The sequence below is a fragment of the Melitaea cinxia genome, chromosome 13, assembly GCF_905220565.1.
Source record: "Melitaea cinxia chromosome 13, ilMelCinx1.1, whole genome shotgun sequence".
In the NCBI taxonomy this organism is placed as follows: Eukaryota; Metazoa; Arthropoda; class Insecta; order Lepidoptera; family Nymphalidae; genus Melitaea; species Melitaea cinxia.
In genome coordinates, this window is record NC_059406.1 from 4,580,171 (window position 1) to 4,600,734 (window position 20,564).

The 20,564-nt window shown below is 36.2% G+C and overlaps 2 protein-coding genes across 2 annotated transcripts; one reads left to right on the top strand and one right to left on the bottom strand.

Moving 5' to 3' along the window:
- The first annotated feature begins 4,195 nt into the window (after positions 1-4,195).
- Positions 4,196-7,052, top strand: LOC123659259. Its single transcript, XM_045594508.1, has 4 exons — positions 4,196-4,219; positions 4,302-4,674; positions 4,771-4,983; positions 5,688-7,052. Exons 1-4 carry the CDS (start codon positions 4,196-4,198, stop codon positions 7,004-7,006), a joined length of 1,929 nt encoding a protein of 642 aa, XP_045450464.1. The 3' UTR covers positions 7,007-7,052.
- A 1,154-nt stretch (positions 7,053-8,206) lies between these two features.
- LOC123659026 (mitochondrial import inner membrane translocase subunit TIM50-C-like) lies at positions 8,207-18,804 on the bottom strand. Its single transcript, XM_045594306.1, has 8 exons — positions 18,559-18,804; positions 18,179-18,359; positions 17,476-17,647; positions 17,060-17,193; positions 16,489-16,714; positions 15,642-15,765; positions 14,779-14,966; positions 8,207-8,329 (listed from the first exon to the last, which is right to left on the bottom strand). Exons 1-7 carry the CDS (start codon positions 18,692-18,694, stop codon positions 14,782-14,784), a joined length of 1,158 nt encoding a protein of 385 aa, XP_045450262.1. The 5' UTR covers positions 18,695-18,804; the 3' UTR covers positions 8,207-8,329; positions 14,779-14,781.
- Positions 18,805-20,564: the final 1,760 nt, after the last annotated feature.

Consider the following 20,564-nt stretch of genomic DNA (forward strand, 5'->3'; position numbering starts at 1 on the left):
GATTGATAAAAAAAAAATATTAAACTACTCGAAATACTACTAGCTTATATAAAAAATCATTTAAAAAACTAGACGAGGGTTCAATTTACTTCTGGCACATGGGTGGAGGTTAACAAGATCACTTATCTTTGTGAATCCTAGACACGTGACTAGTCCATAAATTCAAAGGCACCTTCCACCGCCGCGTGGTCTACCGTAGGCCGGGGCTTGCACACGCCGAGTTAAAAAAAATTGTTTTTCTTGCTAGAGAGTAAGATTTAAGGGTGCTAAAAGTGTTCTTGATGGTCAACGATGTTGATAGGTACTCTTGTAACTATTAGGCGTATAAGTTGGTTGTAAAGTTGGGGTTCTAGCGGCCAACTCAGCAGTCCGGCTACGTGGTATCACCAGCAACAACTACCCGCATGTGTCCACTACGCCAAGGACCCTGGAAGGTCACACAAAAAAGTGAGCCCTTCCGTAGTCAACCCCCAATGTCTCTGAGTTGACACGGAAATGGCCCACAAAAAACAAGCACATCCTAACATAATTTAATTAAAAAAAATACACTTTAGAGCAATGAAAAATAATCTTATAACAACCTGCACCTCCTTAACAATTAACACAAAAGCAAGCTCGATATTACAATTAAATAAGAGTGTGTAATATAACAACGACTCACCCAACCAAAACGCACCCCAAATTTCATCGAGGCTGAAGACAAGGGAAAAAGGAGGAGCCGCACAGCAACAGCGCTTAAATAGTGCAAGCCTAACCCACACCCACGAAACGAAAATAATTGTTTATAAAAATATATGTTACAGTGCGTCACTGACGTCAGTTGCCTACCAATAAAATCTATTAAATCTAAATAAAAAATAAATAAATAATATAAAATAAAAACAAACGTAACGTAAAAAATCAGAAATTATATAACCACCACCATAAATATATACACAGTTATACCACCACCACACACATAAACACGTGCTATATCTATATAGAGGACCAAATACAAGTATAAGTAAGGACTAGACAGTATAAGTTATGTGGGTGAGGCGTTTGCGATCATATTCATTGTCTGTTGCTCGACAACAAAGAACTGCTTCAAACACCGTCGGAACGTATCTACGGTATTGAGATCTCTTATTGGCGGCGGCAAGTCATTCCAGACCATCGTCGCCGAGGAGCGAAATGTTCCTTTAAACGCTGCAGTTTTGTGTGGGTGTATCGAAAGTTGCTGCGAGCACTGTCTGCGCGCAGTGAGCCAGCTCAACTTCTCATACAGATATGACGGAACCCTATATTTAATGACTCCAAACAGTAGACACGCAAGGTGGTATTTGCGCCGTGCCCTCATTTCTCGCAACTGTTCTCGCAGCTCCTCAGAGAGAAAAGGTCTTACGTACTGACTCGGCCACGTGTTTCTCATACCTAAGGTGTCTGTCTATCAGTAGTCCTAGATTTCTAGCTTCGTCAACTCTCTCAATAGGCTTCCCCAATAACATTATATTGAGCGATGGCGAAAATTTTCCAATCTGCTTTTGGGCTCCAAAAACTATATATTTCGTTTTTGAGGGATTCAAAAACAAGCCGTTTCTCTCCGACCATACAGAAATTCGGTCTAAATTATCATTCAAATCCTTTACTTATCTTTAACGTTGAAGGATATGTATAGTTGCACATCGTCTGCATACATGTGATAGCTGGATTTTTGGAAGCAATCAGTTATATCTGCGCAATACAAATTAAACAGAATTGGTCCCAAAATGGACCCCTGTGGTACACCCCTCTTCAACGGTGCCAAGACGGATGATTTAGTCCTCCCATCACCAAGTTTTAGTTCTACAAGTTGTTTTCTATTTGTCAGATAGCTATCAACCTATCGCACAGCTGCTTTATCAAAACCAAAATAATTCAGCTTAGAGAGGAGTAAAGGCACATTGATTGAGTCAAACGCCCGGGAGAAGTCCAACAAGATAAGCAATGTGCACATCCCTTTGTCCTGGGCAGCCAAGATATTGTCAGTTACGTTCAGTAAAGCAGTGGCAGTACCTCGGTGCTTCCTAACCTCAGACTGAAATGATGGCAAGATGTCATTTGTCTCCAGGTAATACGTCAACTGCTGGCAAACGACTTTTTCAAGTACCTTTGAAATACAAGGCCTATATCCATATCCATATCGGCCTATGATCTCTAACATCTACAGGGTCACTTTTTTTTGATATCGGACGACCCACAGCAATCTTCCACAAATCAGAGAATGTAGATGTTGCTATCGAACAATTCACGATTGCGGTGATAGCCTCTAAGGAGTTTGACAGTGTCAATAATAACATATTTAAAGTAATATGGTCATACCCTTCAGCATTTGATTTTAATTTATGGAAAACTCTAACAATATCCGTGCTTACTATTGGTTCAATTTTGAAACAAGCTGAGCTAAAACGATTGAACTCAAAGTATGTTAAAAGAGACATGTTGGTGGTCAGGTTTCCTGGGACGCTCAAAAAAGTGCTATTTACTGCATCTGGATCCGCAAAATCAGGAGGAAGTTCTTGTTTATGATTTTTAGATATAATAAATGTTCGTAAGTTCTTCCATAACCATTTTGGGTCTTTAATTTTGTTATTTATGTTATAGCGAAAATATGCTGATCTCGAACAACGAAGGCTGTATAGACGAAATCAAACGACGCATGGCAATATCCAGATCAGCTATGGATAAGCTGCAAAAAATATGGAGGAATCGTAATATCACCAAGACCACTAAGACTCGGCTAGTTAGAGCGCTAGTATTTTCCATATTCCTCTACGCTTCGGAGACATGGATCCTTCGAGAAAGTGAGGAGAAGAAAATAGATGTTCTCGAGATGTGGTGCTGCAGAAAAATTTTGAGAGTGTCCTGGAATCAATTCCGGACCAACAAGTCCATTCTGGAAGAACTCGGCATCAAGCAGCGTCTATCTTTCATCGTATAGGCTCGAATTCTCACTTTCTTTAGTCACGTGACGAGACGTGACAATGTCTCCATCGAACGTCTAGTCGTCCAAGGAAAAGTAGAAGGAATCAGAACTCGCGGCTGATCGCCTATGAGATGGACGGACCAAGTAAGGGCTGTAGTGGACGTTCCATTGCATGTGTGTTCCTGAAAAGCAGCTGCAGGCAGGATCGTCAAGCGTGTGACTGGCAAGTAATGACCACGACCGCTCTGACAAGAGCGTAACGAAAGAGATGATGAAATAGAATATGAATATTTAGAAACACACAGAATACGAGACATACATTTTATTTGATATAAGCGCATATTTTTTTCAATATGTTGTATTACATTCTTAAATATTATTTTATGAAATTCAACAATAAAAAAAAAAAATTAAAATGACTACTGAACCAGTCACTCGGACAGTGCTTTTATGAGATCGCCATTAGGCTAGTTAGCTATAATATTGATGTTTGAATTATCTACTTTTATTTATGTTGATTTGATCACATAATGCTAAAAGAATATAATTGAATTTTACGTCCTGTTGCCGCTCTTTTCAGTCTCCCGCTGGGTGTAACGCGGTGTGGGGATTTTCGACCCTCGAGTTCAATAATTTTTGGACGGAGCTTTCACTAAACGTCGAAGAATTATGGGTAAAAATGTATGATATAATAACCTCGATGATAAAAATATTGTTATTTAGTGACGTCAGAGGTAACGCTATTGGTATTGATATGATGATTATATTTACCGTTAAAAATGTTTCCGCTACTTAAAAATATTTAATGTTTAAAAATTGAACGGCATAAAAGTAATCGGAAAAAGGTAATGCTGTTTACCGGTATTTTATAATGGTAATTGGTAACGTTAATTGATTTATTGATTTTATGATTGGTAACGTTACCAAGCTCTGGCTTAATAATTCTATTATCTATGATTTCTTCTGATCAATCTCCCAAATGTGTCAATGTCAAAAGCACATGGTACGTCCTATGTCATTCGACTTCACGTAGACTGTTGTTGGTATTGACTATTATGGTTTCTCATAGTTTTTTATTTTAAATAATATCAGCTAATATTTAAATATTAAAACAAACAAAAAAAAAATTAAATCAAAACAATAATGGTAATGTTTTACCATAAAATGATATAACTGGAGCTTATGTTATTATAATACAGTAAATGTAAATAAATGTGGTTTTAAAAAAAATAGTTTAATTTATTAAACGAAATGGCTGCTAAAAATGTGTTAAAGGTAAGCTATTAATTTATTATTTTATTATAATAGACAAATGAATAATAAACAAAGAAGTTTTAACAAATACTGTTAATTTTAGCGGAAACAAAAAGTGACTGAATTCACTGCAGATAACATTGATAATACTGCTCCTGTAAAGAAAATATTAGACGAATTACATCATAAGAATGCTCAGGCGTACATGTTTTATTGTCAAAATGTTAAACAAAGACCAAAAACTCAGGCCTTGCAAAACTTTCACTTTGTTGTTCCTGGCTATCCATTGAATAGTTTTGGTGACGACTGGGTTGGAGACCTCAATATGGATTATTTTGAACCATTTCCGTATAAAAGTTTACCTCCAAAAATGATAAGTGATCTAAAATATACAGATAAAACTGATCCAGTTACTGATTACATGAAAAATAAAATTGAATGGCAGAGAGCCTGTCATAAACTTAAATTAACTGCCTGTAAGTATATTTAGACTTTAAATACTTTCCTAAATTAATAATTAAAACTGTTAATAGGTATGTTAAAAAAATGTTGAAAACGAATATCTTTCACAGCTTTTAACAACATGATGCAAAAGTATGAAAGTCTTAATGAAGAAGTAGTGCAATGTCCTAAGCATATTGTGGAAATGGCAGCTCATTTGGACAGCGACCCAGACCGTTATTTTAATAGCTCATATAATTGGTACTATGCTGGTAATGGAAATTTACAAATTGTGTGTATTGATTGGGTAGACTATTTGCTCTATAGTGAATTTACAACTGTATGTAAGTATAATATTATTTACCATGATCATAGCATTAATGTAATATACCTATTACCATTGTACATGGGTGAATTAGTACTGTAAATAAATAATATTCACATGGTTTTGCGAAGATTTGTCAAGTTCATGCAAAAATATCAGTTTTCTAATGTTTACGTGACTTTTACTCATTATAATGAAACAACTTTTTCGGATTTTATCGCAGTTTATTAGGTTTTTTAGATGCCCAACGTTTTGGATATTTTTAAGCAACTGTGGTCACGGAAAGACATCAAGGAACAACAATTTTCAGTTACAAATGTAATTGTAGCTATTGTAGGGGTTTTTGTATGTGTATATCCATAGTATGTTGAATATATGATTATTTGTTGTAAGCTATATACTTCTTTAATATTAATATATTGTAGTAATCATAACAGTCCACATTATCTTTAAAAATTTCAAGTGTCTACATAATTATGTACTTTATCTTTAAAACCTTATTATTAGTTTTAGAGGTTCAAACTTGTATAGATGTTGATAGACAAATAAATAGTCCTAGTTATAAAGCTATTTGTAATCTATGGGTACAGAATTCTAAAATTACTGTATCAATAATATACATTATTATTTCTTTTTTTAATGTTCTGTATATTATAATTACTTTTAAAAATGTCTACACAAACTTAGCAATATCATAATATGTCATAAAATTTTCTATTTCAGATTTATCAGAGTTCAACAGAAATGAGATAATTATTAAGTCTGATTATGTGGCATGTTTTAATTGTGACGACAATGAAATAATCCTCGAAACTATTTGTTCACAAAACATCATTGCTCTTAGGACCAAGTATAGGATATTCATACTAACAATAGTATCAGAGGATTTCAAAATAATAATTGAAAAAATTAAATGTTCTGATTCTGAATTGCCATATACTGGTATTGCTTTCGATGATCATCATAAAAACATACTATATGCTACAACTTTAGACAACAAATTGAGTATTATTAATTTAGACAGGCTAAAGGCAAGAAGTATCAAATTAAAAGGTAAAATCGCATCATTGACTGATAATTGGAATACTGTAGTTGGGTCTGGTCGAGGATATTACACACACGCTACTCGAAATTCTATCTCAATTTATGATAAAAGAGCCAATAATGTTGTTTATGTTTGGAAAGATCTGAAAAGTATAACAGATGAGATTTCATGTAATGATATTTCAGTAGTAAAACATCTTGAAGGCACTACATCATTATATTTTGCTACTGATCATCATCTGTTCTTAATGGACTTAAGATTTTACCAGGATTTGAAACCCAAAGTCGTACAGAGATGGACCCATGGAATGGAGTGTGTGCCTACTTACATGTCTTATTGTAACTTTGAAATAAATAAGGACATTATATGTCTCAGTAGCCAATGGTGTGAAGATATGTGTTTAATACCTAATTATAATGATAGATTAATTAAGGAAACAGACTCAGGCGGTGTCACAATACCATATCGGCCACCAAGCATACTAAGCACTCTTAAGGATGCTAAACAAAATATGTTATGTCATGATCTCTATAATCCTATAGATGGTAGGTTATGTACAGCCATCACTGGGGTTCTTATCATGGAGCAAAGTGAAAGATATGATATTCTCATGCAAAATTCGTTAGGAGACATATCCTGTCATGCATTGTTTCCAGAACATATGGAATCGTTTATTGACGATAATAGTTCTCAGAATTTACACAACTGGAGCAAATCGTTTAAGTTACAGAAGAAAGACTTTGAAATATCTTCAATAGAAAATATAGCAAGCATTTGGAAGCAATTAAAACTGTCCGATGTTTTAGAAGTGGAAGGTCTAGTAAAAAAAAAGAAGAAACTTAATGAAGAAGATATAAAAGAAATATTTGAAAATGAAGAAATAGATATTGGCCTTCAAGAGGTGTGGGAAAGGCCCTCAAATGAGACCGCGATTGATGAGTCTTCCATGGCTCTCAAGTTATTTTTTTCTGAAGATGAGGATACTACTATCCATTGAATTATGATAAATAATTCTAAATAAGCATAAAAACTTTATAAATAAATTTTTATTTTTATTTATTTGTATGTAAAAAATAAAACAGCGTGTTTTTTTTAACAACTCTGTAATTCCTACTATAACGTTTAACATACATTAGTTATTCATATAAATCGACATTCATACACATTTACACATATGAAACAAACAGCGACGTTTTCTCTAACGATAAGTACATAAAATACATACTTGAATAATGACACAGAAATAAATTTATTTGGCTTTCTTTACGCAGTATTGAAAGAAAAAAAGACTGTTGCAATGTAATACTATATAAATTTAACAAAATCGTCAAGTTTTGAATTTTGTAATTGTGTAGACGATTAAATATTGTAAAAAAAGTATTGACTTAATTATAGTATTAACAAATAGATCATATGTCGTGATCATTAAATTTGCACTGCACGTGCATGAGATGTGAAAGTAACATAAATATACAAAATTACAAACACATTCATAATTTTGTATTTTTTTTTTAAATTGAATTTTGTATAAAAAGTAGTTATGAGAGAGAGAAGAATCTACTATGAATGGTTATAACAACTACAAACTTAACACTTATTAAGATTCAGTCAATGTTACAGAATATAAATGATTTCTTTTAGGGAAAGGTAGGTTTATTTCTTCGACCTTAAGACATAGCGCATGTTTTTTAAATAATTAAAATTAGACATGATGAGTGCCTCACTTTGTTGAGCGTTAATCTCGAACAAGATTTTTACAACCCATGAACAGTAGATAAATAATAGAGCATTACAAACTTTCCATGCTGTGTGGTTACAGCATTAAAGAATATAGCCATCCCTCTCTTCCCGTGGGTGTCATAAGAGGCGACTAAGGGATAACACAGTTCCACTACTACCTTGGAACTTAAAAAGCCGACCGATGACGGGATAACCATCCAGCTGGCTTTGAAATACACAGGCCGAAGACAGGCAGTAGCGTCTTCGGTGCGACAAAGCCAGCCCTGCGGTCACCAACACGCCTGCCCAGCGTGGTGACTATGGGCAAAACACATGAGTTCACGCCATTTTCGGCGTGAACTTGTCAAGGCCATAGTGTGTCCATTAGTGGACTGCGAAAGGCTGATGCGATGACGTGACAAACTTTCCAAGATATCAACTTCATACGTTCGTAAGATATATAAATATAACTCAGTAATGAAAGCCTACATTTTATTTGTACGAAATAAATTTATCTACATACAGATTTATTTAAGTGTATACGAAGGTGTAAGACGTCTCCGAATATTTGCTACCGCTTTGAATTCGCCCATTCCAAAAACTGAAAATAAAAGTAAATTGGGAATATTAGATATACTATTGTGACTTTATTATTATACTTACTTATACACACTTAAGCTTTAATAACTAAGGTATTATCAATCCTGTGTTTAGAACACTGAAATCTTTAGGTATGAGGGGTATTTATCGACACTGGTATAAATACTCGTTACTTAAATAATAATAATATAAAAACAATAAAAGAAGATAGTAGTGTAGGCAACAGTGTGTTTCGCAAAAATGTCAGCTATATTTAGGACTAAAAGCCCTATCACTGGTTTTCAGGACTACCGTTGGTTTTCCCATTATGGCGGTAATAGGAACGAGAATAAAAATAATAATGCGAATTGAGATACTAAATATAAGTTTAATATAGTGTTATTAAAATTTATGTATAAAGGGGAATTCAATTATGTTTGAAAATGTACTTCAAAATGTTAATTTTGTAATATAAAGCCATAAAATAATTGTGTTTGCTCGCAAACGAAAAAAAAACAGACTTCAATTACTTCGAAGAGTAATAAATACAACGTCGAACGAACGATCGACGAAAAAGAGTCAAGTAACTACGCGTTATCAAAGATTACTCAAAAAGTAGTTATCAGATCTCGATAAAATTTATATGTGACCACATGATAAACACCAGCTTTCGATTAGATTAAAAATTATCAAAATCGGTACACCCAGTAAAAAGTTATTGCGGATTTTTGAGAGTCTCACGATTTCTCTGGGATCTCATCATCAGATCCTGGTTTCCTTATCATGTCACCAAACTAGGGATATCCCCTTTCCAACAAAAAAAGAATTATCAAAATCGGTACATCCAGTAGAAAGTTATGCGGTATAATACAACGTAGGTCGACGAAAAAAGCGTCAAGTAAAAACGCATTATTAGATATAACTCGAAAAGTAGTTGTTAGATCTCAAATAAATTTAAATAGGACCAATTGACACACACCACCTTTCGATTAAAGAAAAATTTGTCGAAATCGGTCCACCCGGTCAAAACACATAAAAAAAAATACAGTCGAATTGAGAACCTCCTCCTTTTTTGGAAGTCGGTTAAAAATATATTTCAGCAAAATAAACACGCTTTCATGCCATAAAATTAAATTACCTTTTAAACCTTTTATATTTTCGCGAAAACGCTATCAGCCATTTTGGTGACGTAACATGTTTAAAAACAAAAGTCGTGTAACGTATGTAAGACCGAACTCGTTCAATACCTACGTCAACAGTTCAATACCTTATACATATAATCTTTGTCGTTCAACGTTAACAGCTAGAAATATTTGGTGTTTTTGTGTAAAATAATGAATTAAATAGCTATCGTTGGTGTGTAGTGTCTAGCTGTACAAATACTAGCATTAAAAAATCTAAGTCCTAATTTGGCAGTAAAATAAGGAAAAAAACATAACCTAACACTTTCTAACATTATTTTTCAAATTAGGTATAGGTACATGGCTTTTACGTAAAAAAAAAAAAAAAAAAAAAAAAACAGTATAATATAACAAGTAACACTTCTTTGTTTCTATGTTTTAACATTCCGAAATTCGACAGAACAGAAGTCTGGGTTACATGCAAAAACTTTGCAATCATCATTGAATCAATTTTTGGCACTATCTGCTTTTACATTATTTTGCATTTTAATGAATAAATAGGTACAAATGAAATGCACTAACGAAAGAGCACAACTATAACTCCTTGAAGTTAAGGTTGATAGTATATTAAACAACATTATACACAGATAAACATTGATGAAGTAGCTTATATATACAAATATTAATTATATAAATATAACTAAAGAATAAAATAAATTATAATATATGGCATATTAAATATAACTATTTTTATTTTATTTTGGAGGAAATGGGGAGAGTCAAGAATAATTCTGCTCTACGAAAAAGGTGATCCCTCAGACATTAATAACTATCGCCCTATCAGCCTGTTACCAACAATATACAAATTATTTACCATGTGTCTAGAAAAAAGAATGGCGACCAGCATAGAGAAGCACCAACCAGTAGAACAGGCCGGCTTTCGCCCGGGTTACTCTACCATGGACCACATCCACACATTAGACCAAATAGTGGAAAAACATCAAGAGTTTAACCAACCTATTTACATAGCTTATATAGATTACGCTAAGGCTTTTGATTCAATCTCACACAAGAGCATATGGCAAGCACTCTCAAACCAAGGCGTTTCAAATACTTATATTAACATCATTAGAAACATATACAAGAACAGCACAAGCAGAGTAAAATTAGATAAAATTGGACCAAAAATCTATATAAGGCGAGGAGTGAAACAAGGAGATCCTTTATCACCGAAAATATTTATAGCCGTGCTACAAGATATAATGCAAAACTTAGATTGGAGAACCAAAGGAATAAAAATAGATGTAGAGTACATAAACAACCTACGATTTGCAGATGACATCATTCTCTTTGCAACATCAAAACAATTGGAAACAATGATTTGCGAACTAAACAACGCTAGCAAAAAATTGGGTTTACATTTAAACACATCCAAAACTAAAGTCTCTACAAATAGTACACAAAAGGCTATAATAGTAAACGGAACACCGATAGAGTATGTGGACAGTTATTCGTACCTTGGGAAACAAATCTCATTCAAGAAATCGCGACATGAAGACGAAATAGAGCGTCGTATCAACATAACTTGAAGGAAATATTGAAGCTTCAAAGAAATCCTAAAATCAAAACTTCCATTAAAACTGAAAAATAAAGTTGTAGATTCCTGTCTGTTACCATGTCTGTCATATGAGCACAGACTTGGGTTTTCCATTAGAGAACTAAACCCAAAAATTAGTTCATGTCAGCGTGCTACAGAAAGAAGTATGCTAGGAATTAAGCTTAGCGATAGAATCAAGAGCGAAAATATTCGTAAGAAAACAAAATTAATAAACGCAGAATGTCACGCACAACAGCTCAAATAGAGATGGGCTGGTCACATCGCCCGTAGAACAGAAAAGAGATGGACTAAACGAGTCACTAAATGGAAGGGACCCAGTGGAAAAGGGGACAGAGGAAGACCTAAAGATCGATGGGTCGATGAAATTAAAAACATAGCCGGCGAAGATTGGATGACGAAGGCGGCCAATCGAAAAATATGGAAACACTTGGAGGAGGCCTATATCCAGAGAGGAGCCATACCCTAAACACACACACCTTTTTGTCTTTTTTGTTATTTTTTTTTAACACAATGTAATGAGCATGGAAATAAAAAAAGGCTTTATTATTATTATTATTTTTAATATCCAGTAGTTGAGAACCTAGTATTTTGTCACGGGTATTTGTCACTGATATTTTAAAATCACAGTCACTGTGATAACTAGTATTGCCTGTACTTAGTTCGACACAACTTTAGATTCTAAGCATCCAGCTCTATCATTATCATTTATAAATCTAGTATTCAAAACACTGGATTGGTAATTCATTAAAAAACTAAAGAGAAAGTGACATTTTCATTGGTTCAAGTAAAGTTTTGATTGTAGTATAAGAAAATAATGAATTATCGCTGTGACTTAGCTAACAATAAGGGCCCTTAAGAGCCATTTCACAATTTTACACTCTGCAAGTTTAGGTAAATTTGGTCGCATCGCGCGAGTCGTACGAGCCGCGCGATCTTTGTGCTAGTACGTATAGTGTGACAACCAAAAGACCATCGTGATCATTTTCTGATGTATAATAAAAATTATAACTATGGTATAAAATGTTTTTTACATAATTAATTTGTTAAAAATTTCAAGTATGTTATATAACAACAGGCAATAAATTTAAAATAAAATTAAAAAAAATCAATTTTATGAAACAATTTTTTTAAATTGATTTAGTTTTTTCAGTTTACGAATGAATCTAATATTTACGATATGAATAAAAAAGCATTTAATGACATCGACACCGACAAACATATTAATTAACAAATAACAAGACAAACAGATTGAAATACCTATTTGTATTGATAGTGTGAGAAAAGAAAATTAAATTATACATTTGTTTACAGAAATTATCATTATATTATTTTACAGTCATTTTCGTAATATGTTTATTTTATTTATATTTTATTATGAAAGTATCAAATGCGTTTTATCCGCTATAACAACAGGCGCTTGGCGCGTGTGAGCGAAAGAGACGGCTGCGCAGAATTTGGCGTGGACCTTACCTCTAAGAGCGCTAGCGCTCGACTGATTTACCAGGCTTGATGCGTGGCAATATATACTATCTTTTTATTATTTAATATAAAATGTATTAAAAATAATTACATCTTTTAATTATCTTTTTTGTATTCCTTAATGATGTAAGTTTACTTTGATGAAGATAGTTCGTTAAAATTTCTTAGTTTTCTAAGAGAAATATCGCTTTTAAAATTGTACTTATTTGGAAAATATTCGTAACTTTAAATTTTTTTTTATCGTTTAATAGAGATACAAATGGAATAAAAATCTATGATAGTGGACAACAAAGTTATATTCCACATATTATGATATTTTTTAAAAATGGTTTCAACGTAGAGGTCATTGAAAAGTAGGACTTCAAAGTATACATTGCGACCGTTTACCCAGGGAGGAGGCTGATGAAAAGGTTAATAATTTTATACACATAATATACATCAAAATTCTGATCTGACTATGGACTACAACAAAGGTTGCTCTATTATATTTCAAGAATAAAAATTACATTATTGCATCCAACACTGAAATTAACGACGTCAAAATATTACAATTTCGCGGATTGTTACCGATTTTTGTGAAATGGCTCTTAAACAATCAAATCATACTAAGGCCGGGCGGGTAGTAGTACACGAGTGAGGTCACTGACCGCTTAGCGGCGCGTGAAGGAGCGTAGCCAGGAGCAGGCGGGCCAGTAGTAGTATACGAGTGAGGTCACTGACCGGCTAGCGGCGCGTGAAGGGGCGCAGCCAGGAGCAGGCGGGCCAGTAGTAGTACACGAGTGAGGTCACTGACCGGCTAGCGGCGCGTGAAGGGGCGCAGCCAGGAGCAGGCGGGCCAGTAGTAGTACACGAGTGAGGTCACTGACCGGCTAGCGGCGCGTGAAGGGGCGCAGCCAGGAGCAGGCGGGCCAGTAGTAGTACACGAGTGAGGTCACTGACCGGCTAGCGGCGCGTGAAGGGGCGCAGCCAGGAGCAGGCGGGCCAGTAGTACTACACGAGTGAGGTCACTGACCGGCTAGCGGCGTGTGAAGGGGCGCAGCCAGGAGCAGGCGGGCCACTATTAGTACACGAGAGAGGTCACTGACCGGCTAGAGGCGCGTGAAGGGGCGCAGCCAGGAGCAGGCGGGCCAGTAGTATTACACGAGTGAGGTCACTGACCGGCTAGCGGTGTGTGAAGGGGCGCAGCCAGGAGCAGGCGGGCCACTATTAGTACACGAGAGAGGTCACTGACCGGCTAGCGGCGCGTGAAGGGGCGCAGCCAGGAGCAGGCGGGCCAGTAGTATTACACGAGTGAGGTCACTGACCGGCTAGCGGCGCGTGAAGGGGCGCAGCCAGGAGCAGGCGGGCCAGTAGTATTACACGAGTGAGGTCACTGACCGGCTAGCGGCGCGTGAAGGGGCGCAGCCAGGAGCAGGCGGGCCAGTAGTATTACACGAGTGAGGTCACTGACCGGCTAGCGGCGCGTGAAGGGGCGCAGCCAGGAGCAGGCGGGCCAGTAGTATTACACGAGTGAGGTCACTGACCGGCTAGCGGCGCGTGAAGGGGCGCAGCCAGGAGCAGGCGGGCCAGTAGTAGTACACGAGTGAGGTCACTGACCGGCTAGCGGCGCGTGAAGGGGCGCAGCCAGGAGCAGGCGGGCCAGTAGTAGTACACGAGTGAGGTCACTGACCGGCTAGCGGCGCGTGAAGGGGCGCAGCCAGGAGCAGGCGGGCCAGTAGTAGTACACGAGTGAGGTCACTGACCGGCTAGCGGCGCGTGAAGGGGCGCAGCCAGGAGCAGGCGGGCCAGTAGTATTACACGAGTGAGGTCACTGACCGGCTAGCGGCGTGTGAAGGGGCGCAGCCAGGAGCAGGCGGGCCACTATTAGTACACGAGAGAGGTCACTGACCGGCTAGAGGCGCGTGAAGGGGCGCAGCCAGGAGCAGGCGGGCCAGTAGTATTACACGAGTGAGGTCACTGACCGGCTAGCGGTGTGTGAAGGGGCGCAGCCAGGAGCAGGCGGGCCACTATTAGTACACGAGAGAGGTCACTGACCGGCTAGCGGCGCGTGAAGGGGCGCAGCCAGGAGCAGGCGGGCCAGTAGTATTACACGAGTGAGGTCACTGACCGGCTAGCGGCGCGTGAAGGGGCGCAGCCAGGAGCAGGCGGGCCAGTAGTATTACACGAGTGAGGTCACTGACCGGCTAGCGGCGCGTGAAGGGGCGCAGCCAGGAGCAGGCGGGCCAGTAGTAGTACACGAGAGAGGTCACTAACCGGCTAGCGGCGCGTGAAGGGGCGCAGCCAGGAGCCGGCGAGGCCGGGCGGCGGGTCGCTGCGCTCCTGCTGCGCCATCTGCTCCATGAGGCGGCGCTGGTTGTCGCGGAAGGCGGCGATGGGGTCCTCGAACTGGCTGTAGTAGCGCAGCACCTCGCGCACGTCCGCCACATTCGTCATAGCGATCGCTGCGGACAATTTATATTACAACTAATGTCGCACATATTATCTACACAGTTCGATTTCTAACTACGTTCCTTCAAATTGGAGTTCCGTAATTACAATAAATCGCGTTCTGCGTGAAAAAAAAAATCCTAGCCCTTTTTTAAATTTTACTTTGACTTCATCTAATATATAAAATTCTCGTGTTGCAGTTTTTGTAGTTACATTCCTCTGAAATGGTTTGACCGATTCTCATGAAATTTTGTGTACATATTGGGTAGGTCTGAGAATCAAACAACATCTATTTTTCATACCCCTAAGCTATGGGGGGGTAGTTAAGAAGGTTAAAAAATATTGTGAAATTTTGTGTGCATATCGGGTAGGTCTGAGAATCGGCCAAAATCTATTTTTCATTCCCCTAATTTATAAGGGGGTGGGTGGGTGAGAGAATGAGAAGGTTAATAAAATATTTGGCAAAACAACGTTTGCGGGGTCAGCTAGTATCATATAATATTAGTCGAGCACCCTACATAAATAAAAATAAATAGAGAAATTGTAAAAGATTCTTAAGTAATTTAAGAAGATTGCGCAAATCATAATTAAATAAATATCTACACAATACACACAAAAATTCACGAAATTAAATTAAATATTATACTATTCAAGCATTTTTTTTTTTATTTTAAATAGTATACAATTACTTTGTAAGAGATTAGCTAAATCTAGTAATGCGGTGTCGTCATCTGCGCCTTTCCACTTCTTCAAGATGAGTGCATTGTCAGGTTGGAACTTTGTTGCCATTTTATTCCAATCCACCACTATTACCTGTAACATAAAGGGATAATTTACAATAATTGTATACATCAACAAGTAATACAACGTAAGTAGACAACCAAAGTTAACAAACGCACTAGTCGTCTTTACAATTTTCGAGGGTTCCCCCGAATCCTCTCGATTTCTCTAGGAACCCATCATCAGATCCTGGTTTTCTTATCATGGTACCACACTTGTGATATCTCCTTTCCAACAAAAAAAGAATTATCAAAATCGGTTCATAAACGACGAAGTTATCTCCGAATATAAATAAAATATATATACGGTCAAATTAAAAAGACAAAAGATTTAAAATTTAAGTATTTTTAAATACTGTGCCTCCTGTGTGTGATGATTTTCGCTTTATATTACTTGCCACAGGAGCTACATAATTATACTCAATAATTAAAAGCAAGATGTGTGGCTACGGCAGTAAAGATATATGTAAACCCCTCTCTTTTTGTGGGTGTCGTAAGAGGTGACTAAGGGATAACACAGTTCCACTATCACCTCGGAAATTATAAAGCCAACCGATGGTGCGATAACCATTCAACTGCTGGCTTTGAAATACACAGGCTGAAAACGGGCAGCAGCGTCTTCAATGTGACAAAGCCAGCCCAGTGATCGCCAATATCCGCCAACCCGCAGTGGAGCAACGTGGTGGATCCAATTCTTCTCTTATATGGAGAAAGAGGTTTATGCCCAACAGTGGGATGTTACAGGCTAAATGCATACCTTAGATAAATCTCTGTTAAGACCCTCGAGATTTTTCACATGAACACCATCTATGAAATGTGTTGAATCTCTGAACAATCTGTATGAGATAAGCTTATTTTCCGGATCTAACTTATCTAGAACTGGCCAAATCATGAATACATTCTCTGATGTGAAAATAACTACTTCATAATCTGAATTGGCGACAGTTTGTAAGAATTGGTCAACACCTGGACGTTTCTTAAACCTGTAAATAAATATTAGATTGTGTAATATCTAATTTTATAGTAGAGGAAAATATTAAATGTCAGTTCTATGCTACCTTTGTTTCTCATTATTGAATCACATAAGAATCTTAAGTATTTTAGTTTTCCTTCAATATCAAGACATTATGATCAATTTTGAACTTAACTTATAACTAGCATAGTTATGCAAGCTTTGAGTTGACAATCATATTGACTTAATTATTATATCTATTTAGAAATAACATATAAAGTAAACCATTTAGTCATTGAATACTTCATAAAATAGCAAGAATAAGAATAACTAATCATTAGAAAGATATTATAATTAAATTAATAAGACAACGAACCTCCAGCCAGTCTGGTAGGACCAGTCAGGGTGAACCAGTACATCAGTAAATTCAAGTACAAGTGTATATGTGGGTTGGTATGGAGCTGGCAATGGATCCGGCAGAAGCTTTTCTCGAGCAGGTTCTTTTATCATCTAAAAATATACATTCTATTTGATACCTATTTAAATTTTTAGCCTCTATTAAATGTTAAAATTTATTGCATTACGCATATGTACATTTATTATACATAGAAAAAAAAATTTTTTTTGACATACTAAAATATGTTAAAAATACGCATACGTAAGTTTGGCATAAAACAAACTTGAATGATCAGACTATACTAATGTGATTTGTCTTGGTATTAATGTAGTAAGCCAACAATAAAACCACTTATCTTTATAATACAAGGGCAATGAAGAGTGACCTTAACAAACCTTTTCATAGAAAGTTAGCTCTTTCCACGTCCGACGTAGGTACTGCAGTGGTAGTGGCAAGTGTGAGAACTCATCCTCAATAGGTTGACCGTCGTCGCCCCGTCGTGGAGCACCCATTTCAATGACCATACACCCACCCATCACTGTCATTGCACCTCCGAATACTGCAAAACTATAAACAGTGTAAGTACACGAATTTATGATTACAGCATGATTCCCACATATTGCAATATTCTTTTAAAGGTTTGTTTCACTTTTAATTGTTAACACTATTTTACATATGATAATAAAACTTTATTAGATCCTAGAGATAAAAGTTTATGAAGCATTTATATTTTCCACTACCATATTAAAGTTTATTTATCTTAGACTAGTGACTTCTGTCCATCCATATTTTTTTACACAATAAGTAATCACCACCATATCATATACTAAAACCTTCTCCGAAACACGCTACATCTTACGGTATAAATATTAGTCTTTACTTTTTGCAGTATAACCAAACAAACGAACTGGGTCTCCATTTCTTAGTATAGATTTTTATTTAAAATTGTAAATCTAAAAATTGAAGTTTTTTAATTAGCCTTAATGACCTAATATGTTAGTCTTTTTGTAACTGTGTAACTGTCTATACCTACACAATGCGCAAGATAGACCTTATCAACAACTAGTGAAATAGGCCCAAATTAATCATATAACATACCCAATTTTCATCCTTCTCCAACTCTTTTCATTTTCTTGAGATTTCTCCTTTTGTTCCTGTTCTAACTTTTCTTGTTCTTTCTTAACCTCTTGCTCATCCTTAGCACTCAAAGGCGATTGTGGAAAAAAACGACCCAGTATATCTACTTTCTCAGGTGCCTTGGCATTTTTTGTTTTATGTTCTGCGAAAACATAGATGAAACTAGTTAAGTATACATTATGTTTTAAAATGTGACAAAATTATTTTTAAACGATATACAAAATTATGACGAAATAGCGGTCAACCATTGATCGTACAACGACCGCATCAATCTCTTATAAAATTGTATCTAATTGTTATTAATAGTTTTATTTACTTAAGTAAAAATTATCGAAACTAACCTAAGTTATCAGAAAAAAATCTAGACGAATTCGCCGAAAGTAACAACACATTCTGTTTTACTAGTTTTGTAAATTGAAATTTAATTGTTCTGCAACAAGCTGTCTGTGTAAGAGAAAACACTTTTCTAAGAGCCATATTTAAATTCTATAATTTATAAATTCACAAATTCAAGAATTCACATTCTTGAAACAAAACAACCGTCACTGTCATTTATAAAATGTCACTCAATTCAATTTTTTTACCGTTTGTCATCTTTTACGGATAAAGCAAACGCGCAAAACCATGCAACCTAGTCATTTTTTTTTTTTATTATTATCAGTCATTAGGACGCTAAGAGCTTATACTTTATACTATGTTTATTTTATAACTAATGTATTCAAAGCTAATGTAATTAAATCTGCAGATAATTATTTAAAAATATATCTCACAGTACGTCATATACTTATCACAATGTTTTATTATTTACTAGCGGACCCGGTAGATGTTGAAACTGTAGAAAACAGCTAACGAATTTGATTGCTTACGTACCGATAGCAGCGCCACCTACCGGTTCCAATTGAAATAAGAACTACCCTATTTCCCAAGTTGGACTAAATAACAGACGATTACAAAATTTTATAAAAATTGGTTTAGTAGTTTCGGAGTTTATCGCTAACATAGAGCAACACGGAGGGGCATTTTTTGCGGGGGGAAATTACACACATGCTTACTATATCTAATTCCCACACAAAAATAATCGTCTATCACTACGAAACTCACACATACTAAATTAAAAACACACTTACATTTGTCACACACACATAGATACATTCTGTGTCATGACAGTATAATAACACGCCGCAACTACACTGACAAGTTGCTTACAGCCGTGGTTGTAACAACTGTCGATATGCATTATCGATAAATTCACGTACTCGGTTAGGGAAATAAGGTTTTTAAAGTGATACAAAGATAAGATGTTATTATAAAAATAGACTTAATTTATTATATACTACAAATCAAACATCTTCATGTAAAATAAACGATTATAAAGAGTAAAGATTTGATTGTTTGTTTGTTAGCATTGAATAGGCTCCGAAACTACTGGAGCGATTCAAAAAATGTTTCACCGTTGAGAAGCTACACTATCCCTGAGTGACACAGGTTATACTATATCTTCAAAAATATTAGGGATCCTTACTAAAACTCCAATAATGTAACCCAAGGGATAAAAAATAACCTAAAAAAATCCTTACATTGCATGCGCTGCAAAAACTAATGATAATAGAAATATATAATGTAGTAAGACTTTGTAGAACACATGATTATCTACAATAATTGTATTTGCTCGCAAACGAAAAAAAAAAACCGACTTCAATTACATCGACAAGTAATACAAGATACGTAATATATTTGCGATATCAAAGGTTAGTCAAAAAGTTGTTATCAGATCTCGATGAAATTTAAACGCAACCACATGATGAACATCAGCTTTCTACTTAATTAAAAATCATCAAAATCGGTCCACCCAGTCAAAAGTTCTGAAGTAACATACATAAAAAAATACAGTCGAATTGAGAACCTCCTCCCTTTTTGGAAGTCGGTTAAAAAGTGTCGCGACAGCATATGTCTAACTATTTTAATTATGTCACAATACGTTTGGTGCAACTTTGTTGTGCCAAACAATGCCAGTCTACAATAAACGATTTAAAGTTAACCCACATTTTGAGGAGTTGATGATGTACACGATGATGTCAACGAATCAGGAATAGTGAGCGTAGCACTAATGGCATCATAAGATGATGATAGCCTGTCTTGTGTGCCTTTGCCGTTTTTATCGATAACTATTGTTTAGGCCAAATCGCGCCTTAAAGCGATTGCGTTAGGGTTTAGTTTCGCGGTCCGCGTATAACCGTTGTTCTGTCGTTTCTTACATCTAGTGGGCGGTCCATTTATTACTTATGATTTTGTCATACCATTTCGCTGTGTTAGCGACGCTTTTTTTCTGTATGGGCTTCATCGGTGA